Here is a 9513-nt window from a genome sequence, read left to right on the forward strand (position 1 = left end):
CCTGTGGTGAATACACAGTTCAAAAAGTAATAGTCACCACCACTAGAATATAAGATCCACAGGAACTAGGGCCATATTTGTCTTCCTCATCCTTTCCTCCCCATGCCTAGAGCAGAGTTCATCCATGATGGGTTCCCAGTATAGCTTCTGAATGAGTGAACCAATCAATCCACTGGAATTATTCTGTGGCCTTTTGAAAGCCTTTACATAACATTTGTATTTGGGTTGTAAATGGCTATACAATATATGTGTTGAAGAAGCTATTTCGAGTGTTTTTCAGTTGTTACTGCTGAATATACTTTATGTTTTTCCAGGTTCCTAGAGGTAGTTTATTCCAATTGTAGAAGCTAGTGGCACTTTTCTTCTGCAGACTGCTGCTAGAAAGCGTGTTCTGAGTAAATATAGGACTTCTGAAAGAAGTGCCTGATCATAATATGGGATTTCCTCTAGAAGGAAGTACACATGGCAGAATCATGATATAAAGATTTTTTTTTTTCTTTTCATCTCCAATAAGAAAATACACCCCTTCCAAATGAGGAATGTGAATCAGCTGCCATGTAAACTGAGTTCATTCCCCTTTGGCCCATCCACTGAGCTTCAATCTTTCTGGAGATTTATCTTCTAAGTGTAATGCTCTTGGAATTTCCAGACCAAATTTTTCTGAAAAGATGATAAATCAAACTGTCTTTAGGGTGTTAGGCTAAAGATATCTGTAACATGATTATATTGTTTATTTACACCATACCTTAGTGATAAATATTTCCTTTGAAACTTTCTAAAGAATATAAGCAGCTGGATTACAAAATGTCAAAAGTACAGACAAAACTAAGGCTCAGAGATGAAGGGAGTATTTTGATAATTGAAAGATAAGATTTTGTCATAAAATTTGACAAGTTTTGCTTTTGATAACTGCATATTTTACAATTTAGTAATGCTGAAACTCTGTTGTCTGGGCTAAGTGAAGAGTAGAGAGACTGACCTGATTTTCTTAATATCTAATATTTTATAAAACCACGTTATAGAATTAAGATTAAACCATCACTCTGAAATTTTAGAACATAAGACACTGTTTTCTTCAAAATTTTATTTTGTAGAAGAAGGGATATGAAGCTCAGAAATATTTTTTAAAGTGATTTTCCCAAGATTGCAAAGTAATGGAGGACAAAAGGAAGAGGGACGGGTGGGGGCGGGGAGAGAGAGAGAGAGAGAGAGAGAACCACAACGCCACTTTTCTTTCTATCCTGTTCTGCTTCCTTTATTCCTCATTAGGTGGCACTGTGTCTCACATTTGGAGAGATTAAAACTGAAAATGCTAAACTCTCAGAGTTGCCATTCCCAAGAACAAAACAAATAAGGTAGGTAAAGAGAAACTGCATCCCACTCACCCAAGTCAGAACACTGGACCACTCGAAGATGGCATTGACAGCGGAAGGGGCACACTGGGCCTAGAGGGGGCTCATAGTCGCGGTCATCAGGAAGTTCTGGGCCTATCCCAGAAGCCTCATCTTCTAGCATAAAGTCAAATAAGCCTCTCTGTTGAAACGGTCCGGCCCAGGAAACTTGTGCAAGCAGAAGGAGGATGATAGTGACCTTCATGACTTATCTCATGTATTTTCACAACCAGGGAACCTAGGAAACAAATGAGAGTTTGAAGAAGAGTAGCACTGCCTAATCTGTGTGTTGTTTCTTATATAGTATGCCACAATAGAGTGAGCACAGAGAAAAGGTGCAATATAATATTTCATTTATTATCAGGAAGCAGTGCATTAAGAATGTATTGAAAGATGATCGGGTACATTATAGTATCATTTGCACAGCTATTTACTTAGGATGAGAAATCCAAATATTATTTAAATCTGCTTGTTTTGAATTTTCGGTATAAATTAAGATGTATACTATATATTCAAATTGTTGGCAAAATTGTCACGATAATAAATCATGTTGGACTTTTCAATGCTCACTTAACACAAGCCTTGCCATGGTCAAATAAAATTCTCTCTATACATATAGGAGATCTCCAATTTCTGCTTCAGAAATATCTCTGGAAGCCAGTCACATCTTTCCATCCTATCACATTTATTTTGGTCCAGGCCTTTCTCATCTCTCCCTAAACTACTACAAGAGCTTCCAATTCGTCTCTGCCTTGCATATTTCCTCTATTTCAGTCCATCTCCCACTTTGCTGCCCGAATCATCCTCTAAAAATTCAATTTCATCTTATTAATTTCTACTACAAACCATTTATTAACTTCCTTTGACCTATCAATACTGCCCACAGTCCCTGTGCTATATGTCAGACCACTCACAAATTGGTATGAATTAATAGCTCTAGCCACATTCCTTTCATTGTCACACCATTCCCAGTCCTCACCTGAACCCTGACAATCAAAACTACTTGCCATGTAGAATACCGACCTTGCAAGAGTGTTGTAAAGATTAAATGAGATAGTGGGCTTGTCTTCTGTGTCCCCTGGCTCATCCAGGCAGGATACTGCTTTCTCCCTCTTCTCTGCTCCCAAAGCACGTTGCTCTTACCTCTTTTAAAGAACTTATCACATTATATTGCAATTTGTTTTGCGTGCTTGGTCTGTCCCTCCACTAGTCGATGTACTCCTTCAGGGCGTGTCTTATTATTCCTTGTTCTGTACCCGGGCCTTGCACAATATTTTGCACACAAATGACTCAATTGACCATCACTTTATTGACAAGACGATTTACTCCATTTGTTCCAAGCAATCAGTCTGATTTTTTAAAACACAAAATTAGCTTTTTTTCAATATCGAATTTCTGATATAAAACAGTTAGCGGATTGAAAACCTCAACTTGGTATAAGCAAGATCGGCTTTAAAAAAATAAATCAATTTCCTAGTTTCTCAAACATTATTTTTAATAAGCTAATACACACATATGGAAAATTCTAACTGATTTTTATATGCTGTATATATGATCTCATTTTGCTAACAGGGCATTTTGTAAAAAACTAAGTATTCTTTTGATAAATGTATTCCATATTTATCCATTCATTCCACAAGCACGAATCTATGTTGTTAAATCAACTGAAGTGCACTAAATAAATCTGAGTGACAAAATCGTAATAAATCTGAATAACAAAAGGTACTTGATTATATAGAAACAAAGTCATTTGGGAGACAAAATATTTTTTAAATCGCATTGAAACTATTCTGATATCTCCAAAACATAGCAGATATTTAGCAGATATTTAGTCCCATCATAGTAGATAATTAGTCCGATCATCTCTACCTTGAATTGTACACTTAGATGAATCCATATTAAAGCTGTATGTTTGTAAGTAGATATTTAGAACTGTTTTGAGTCATTATCCAATTGTAGCGTATTTTAAAAAAAGGAAAATAAAGAAAGGAAAGAAAGAAAGAAAGAAAAAGAAAGAAAGAAAGAAAGAAAGAAAGAAAGAAAGAAAAGGAGAGAGAGAAAAGAAAATAAAAAAGAAAGATCTTTGTATGTTCTAACCTTAAGGTATATTATGGAAATTTTTGCCTAGATTCTCTAGAGAAGAAACAAATGTTTTTCAGTTTCTTACATTTTTGTTCTTAGTTTATATTTACTACTGATATGTGTCTAAGGCAGCACATGTTGAATACAGGCTTGTGGCTTTTGGTTTAACAAAATATCATAAAGATTATTCTTCACACTGCCACTTTAAGTTCAACATTAAGCTTTTTCTAGGAGCCCACTCCCACTCGGTTACTGAGTTTCCCTTTAAGAGAAGACTCTTGTTTTGGCAGCCTGTTCCCTTGAATTGTATCTGAGGGAGTGGTTTTGTATCTGTTTCCCATTAAAAATGCAATGTTTATGGTTTACCACAGGCTTGCTAGCCTTGCATATTTAATGTCTTACAAGCTTAAAAGAAAAATGAAGCCAAGTAATTGCAGATTTAATAAATAGCAACGACAGTTAATGCAGATGTCGCTTTGTAATCTTTTCTCCAGAGCAGAACATGCCTGGTTTTTTCACTAACAACCCACAAAAAGAAAGTGTTGAGTATTAGCTGAGAGAAATAGTATTATAATTTATGTTTGTTTACTTCTGCTAAAATGGCACAAATTCTCCAAACAATATTCTTTTTGATTGAAGCTGAATATAGACAGCCAGCTTATAACTTCAATCACCGATTTTTATTTCACTTTCATTTGCTGTGTGTGTGTCTGCATGTGTGTGTGAGAGAGTGTGTGTGTGTGTGCATTTAACCCTGACTGTACTGTGAAAAAATAATAGCATGTCCAGAAACTTTGTGCAAAATCCTCCATAAAATCATCTGTTTTAAATTAGTGTCATGGTACTTGAAGACCCAACATCTTAAAACATTTCATGTGGGTTGTCAATACTGATAAATCCTTTAGTCATTTCCTTCTTTCCTTAATTAATCAGAAATATAAAGAGCAAAGAGCAGCTGTCCAAGTAGAAACCAAGGAGATTGTTATTGAGATGATATGCTGTTTAAATTTTATTGAAACTGTTTTAAGTAGTCTGAAAATGCATGACACTCTCCAAGATGCTAATTACTAATGTAATATCACTACTCCACTAAAGCTAGTTGCCATAGTTTACAAATGTTTTACCAAAAATAATAATTTCTGGTTCCTAAAACTACTTAAGCCCATTAAATGAACTATATCATTCAGATCAACATTTGCATTATGTCATCTGTGCCTTTAGTGTCACTTTCAAAGACAAAATTTAACCCTCAAGAGGTAAGTGAAGCTGTAAATGCAAAAGCAAAATTAAAATCCTACAGCACTAGATGATTAAAATTTTCAATAATATATATATATAAAAAATTTTAAAATAAAGAATAAAAGCAACATTTATCCACAAGCAAGGGTTACTATAGGGGGCATTTGGCTCTTTTTCTGGTTAGAAACAGCAACAGGAAAAAAAAGCCACAGGTATTTACATCACTGGCAGCCCACTTAACCAGTGGTCACTGTGTTACCCTGTTTTAAAATTAGAAAATTAACCCACATCCTCATTTTATAGTGAATGTATCTTAAAATTTCACTTGCAGTGAAGATACTGATTGGGACACTTTACATTTAAGAAATTATACAGCTTCTTTAATATCTTAGGCATTTAAGAACATAAATATTTTCAATGTTTATTTTCACTTCTCTGGTGATAATTTCTATTGATTTCTGGGGTTGAAGAAATATACGTTAGGTATCTTCAGCTAATCACCAGAGTTCAGTTCTTCTGGGCTTTTGAAAGTTCTTAAAGCAGACAAAAATTCAGGAGAAAAATACATTTTTAAATATACAGCTCAATTACAAATGTGCTACTTTAGAACACTTTTCGGTTACCACCTCTTAAAGAGCTAAACATTCATTAATACAAACACAAAAACATTAATACAGAAAGTCATGGTGTTAGGTTACAGTTTTTTAAGAAGCATCTTTGTAAATACAGAAGAGAAAGAAATAAAACAATACATTCAATCATTTTATCAAATATTTAACTTCTGTTTTCAAATAATACTTGTTTAAAATGTTGCATAAAGACTATAAAAGTTTAAGTTTTTTTTTCCTTTTCTTTTTCTCACCAAATAATCCCTTCTGCTCTCAACTTGACCGAAGTTTTATTAGTCTGTAGCAGAGTTCAGGACAATTATTGAAAACCATACCTTTTAATCCGGGAATTTGCCACAGGAGCCCTCAAAGCTGAGATGTAATTACACTAAATATTCAGCTCAAGTAAAAGAGTTTGCAGGTGTGGAAAGGAGGAGGGGGTAGGTGCTGCTCTGTGACTGTCACTAGGTTGAAAACCTCCTGCTTCTACTCCATAGCACAGTTAAAAAATAAGGTTTCCCTCAATGAACACAATCCGGCTGACACCCACATTAGATCATATGGTAATGATATGTCTCTTGTATTGTAGCCAGAAACTTTATCGGCCCTTTTTTTCCCTCCCATTTGCTTTATTCTTTTTGCATCTGCTTAAAATTCTAAACTGCTTATGTAGTATAGTGGAACAACTTGATTTGAAATTTGTCTTATTGTAGATTCATTTCCCTAAGATATTGTAACTAAAGGGTTTGCTTCCCCACCCCCATCCCATTTCACTCTCCACCCTTTCTAGCCTTGTTTACAAGTAGCATTTAATATACTTCCAAAATGGCATTTTTTTTCTTGCTTTCAGGATGTGTAAGTCCAGAAAAATGGAATGAAATTAATCTTGTAGTTGTTTTAAATGCGGACTGCAAAAATAAATGAGTAGCCTTATGTGAAACTACTCATTCGGATTCTTACTTGCCTTGGAGTGTTTGTGTAAATTCAAGCACTATGCTGTGGAGTTTCTCTGTGTATTTTGGACATATTTCTAAAGTGTCCTGAAAGAAAGCCATGGTTTTTATACGAAAAGTATGTCATCTATCACTTTCATTAATCATAGTTTAAAATCTTTCTCATTGTCCACCAGTTTTTAAATGAAATACATAGAAAACTAGTAGTTGATCACAACATAGTTTCGTCATCTATGATTTTCATAGATTATACTTTTATGAAAACTAGAACTTTGAAAGGGCAATAGAATCTATGTGTCTTTCCAAATTTCAGTAATGAAAAAAAAAAAAAACTGCAACTACAAGGAAAGTATTTATTTAGCCACTGGAAATATTTTTTGAGCTTTTATAATTCCCTTGCTGGATGCTGTTAGTTGTCTCTGTGTAGATCTCTGTGTTTTGACTTGTATCATTTTGCTCTGTCCCCTAGGCTCTTACCAGGTGGAAACTAGAAATCAACAGCTGTGAAACACGAGAGGATCTCCCTCCCATCCTCCAGCCTTCCTTCCCTCCTCCAGCCATCAAAGTATATTCTTCCACAGTAAATATTCTTTTCCCTCAATAAAACTTAGAGAAATTAAATTGTTGAGTGGGTGTCTAAGGAGGGGGAGGGGTGTTACCACGTTATAGTTTGCCTTATTTCCAAAGCTTAGTCTCCCAGGTAAACAATTTACCCTACTCTCCATCTCTTTAATATTTAATAACCACATATCTAGTTATTCTGATAGTTTAGACAAAGGCAAGCACTACTGTCCCTGGACATTGGTGCGAAAGTTCATGATCCCCTTACCTGGAATTTATTAATTTCCTTTCTGAACTCTCCTTATATGGCATTTATCTCTTTTTGATGACATATAATCACTCCTGCCTCACATTGTAATTATTTATGTACATGTCTTACTCCAAGGGAGGAATGACATTGTGCTCATGTTTGTAGAATCCCTGCACCCAGAATAACCATGGTATATACTAAGTTACCAAGACACATTTACTAAATTAGTAAAGACAATCAAATGATTGGCTACGGACCATACCCAGACTGGTGTTTTGCCCCGATCCTGGTTTACTATTTATCAAAACTTAACTAAAGTGTGTATCAAAACCCCACCAAAGTGTATATGACAAATTATGGCAATCATTATTACAAGACAGAGAAAGAGAGAAAAGGAAGTATTGAAGAAAAGGTAGAAGAAGAATAAGGAGGAGGAGAAAAAAAAGACATAATGCCTTTTTATGTAGATAATTTTACTTTTATAAAAGCAGGACCATTATGGTTAAGATTTAGATCTTGTTCCTTCCCCCACCATAGTAAGCTGTATGAACTCAGGCAACTTACTTAACCTCTCTGAATTTCAGTTTCCGTATCTGAAAAATGGATAGAAGTTCTTACCTAACTCATAGTGCTGGAGTAGAGGTTAAATAAGGCCATATATATAAAACACTTTACTCAGAACTTAATCCTTATAAGTGAAAATCTCCATAAATGCTAGCTTTTATTATGTTCTGATATATTTCAAAACAATCCTTTGAGTTAGAAAAGATAAGTCATATTTACTATTTCTGTTTTACAAATGAGAAAAGGGAAGCCCAATGGCTTGCCCAAGTTCACAGAGCTGGCAAGAAGCAAAGCAGAAACTAGTATCCAGGTCTTCTCACATGTAATCCAGTTTTCATTACTAAACTGTAATATATCTTAAGAAAGAGCAAGCAAAGTCTTATTGTATAGAAAATTAATTATCAAAGTTTTGCGATAACATCTTTTCAGACTATTTTACAAACCATGACCAAGTTACACTGCTTTTAAAACTTTATTTAATTTGTTCAGGAACAAATAAAAATTTCCTTTTTGTTGTTGTTGTTTGGAAAGAAACTCACCTCCAAAATCTCAAGCATTTTACCAAACATCATCATATTTAAAAGCTGCATCTTTAATCATAAGTTACATCTATTGTCATACTAATTTTTCAGTAGAAGAAACTATGTCCCAACAAAGTCATATGCAGTTAAGTCACCAAGAGGTCGTGACACCATGACCAGAAACCAGGCCTCTTGCAATCCAACATGCAGTGGAACCATTTTAAGGTTAGAAACAGCACTGTGCACAGATTGCTTAAACTCATTCTGGCTTGGAATGTTTGGGGTAGGATTCCCTGAATCCCTAACTGTCATGTAGATATGTGAAATATTCCAATTCAGAGCACATCCCACATCTACTGTTAGAACTACTTAAACTTTGGTTTCTACTGTCAACCCACTAGCTAATAGGGTTAACTGTATTCTGCACATTGTCGAAGTTCATCTCAGGACCATTCTCTCTCATTGACATCACATACAAAGTATTTAATTGTACTTGATCATTAAGGATATGAAGAATGCCAGAGCTTAGAAAGGTCTCCTTCTGACACCCCTTTCCTTTCTAAGAGGTCTGGAGGCAAGTGATTATCTTCACAATCTTGATGTGACTGATTTGTCTGTGGATTGATTCTTCAAAGTCAGATCTGGGTCTGGTGTGAATTGTCTGGCTTTATACTTGCCACTGTAGACAGAGTTCTTCCCTAGCTGAGAAAGATGGCTAGGGTGGAACTGAGGGCACTTTGAATACAGAATCGCTTTAAAGAAAATTTGGTGTAGAAAACTTTTAGCTTGGCTATCTTCCCATGCCTCTATTCCTCCATCCCTCACCATTGTGTTCTGTGTCCTGGTACCTTGTACAAGTAACTTAACCTCTTTGTTCTCCAGGTTTTTAACCTATAAAATGTGAATAGCCACACTGATATCTCCTTCATAGGTTTATAGTGAGGTTCAAAGAAGTTCAATACATAAAACATTTAGAACTGTGCCTGACACATCTCAAACAACACATGAGCATTTGTTGTTGCTTCTGCTGCTGCTTCTCTTGTGGTTTTTGTTATTACAAACCTTACCTTGGACACTCCAGTACAATAACCAGACTGCACGTCTTTTATAGTCCAATGGGTTTTCCGCCTAACAACACAAGAAATCAGTTAAGCTATGATATAGTTTGGAGTTAGATAAGCTTTGGTTTAAGCCTTGACTTTGTATTGTTAAATAACAGCCTGGTTTTCTTTATGCATAACATTTTATTGGGCTCCAAGTCCAGCTGAAATCCATTCATGGACTTCATAAGGAAACAGACTTCAGGTTAAGAATTTCTACTCTGAACAGTAAACTAGAAATGAG

At 35.2% G+C, this 9513-nt stretch overlaps 1 protein-coding gene across 3 annotated transcripts in view; it reads right to left on the reverse strand.

Moving 5' to 3' along the window:
• Positions 1 to 6126, reverse strand: part of DCN (decorin) — a 37370-nt gene extending 31244 nt beyond the window's left edge. Inside the window, exons 1-2 of one of the 3 annotated variants that reach the window (XM_050750077.1) lie at positions 5656 to 6126; positions 1386 to 1629 (exon numbers count right to left, since the gene is read on the reverse strand). In XM_050750077.1, the coding sequence (XP_050606034.1) occupies positions 1386 to 1596 (211 nt within the window). In that variant the 5' untranslated portion in view covers positions 1597 to 1629; positions 5656 to 6126. Of the gene's footprint in view, positions 1 to 1385; positions 1630 to 2414; positions 2736 to 5574; positions 5628 to 5655 lie in introns of those variants that run through there. The other 2 variants (XM_050750078.1, XM_050750076.1) reach the window with 2 other exon arrangements.
• Positions 6127 to 9513: the final 3387 nt, after the last annotated feature.

This window comes from Macaca thibetana, chromosome 11, assembly GCF_024542745.1.
Source record: "Macaca thibetana thibetana isolate TM-01 chromosome 11, ASM2454274v1, whole genome shotgun sequence".
NCBI classification, from domain to species: Eukaryota; Metazoa; Chordata; class Mammalia; order Primates; family Cercopithecidae; genus Macaca; species Macaca thibetana.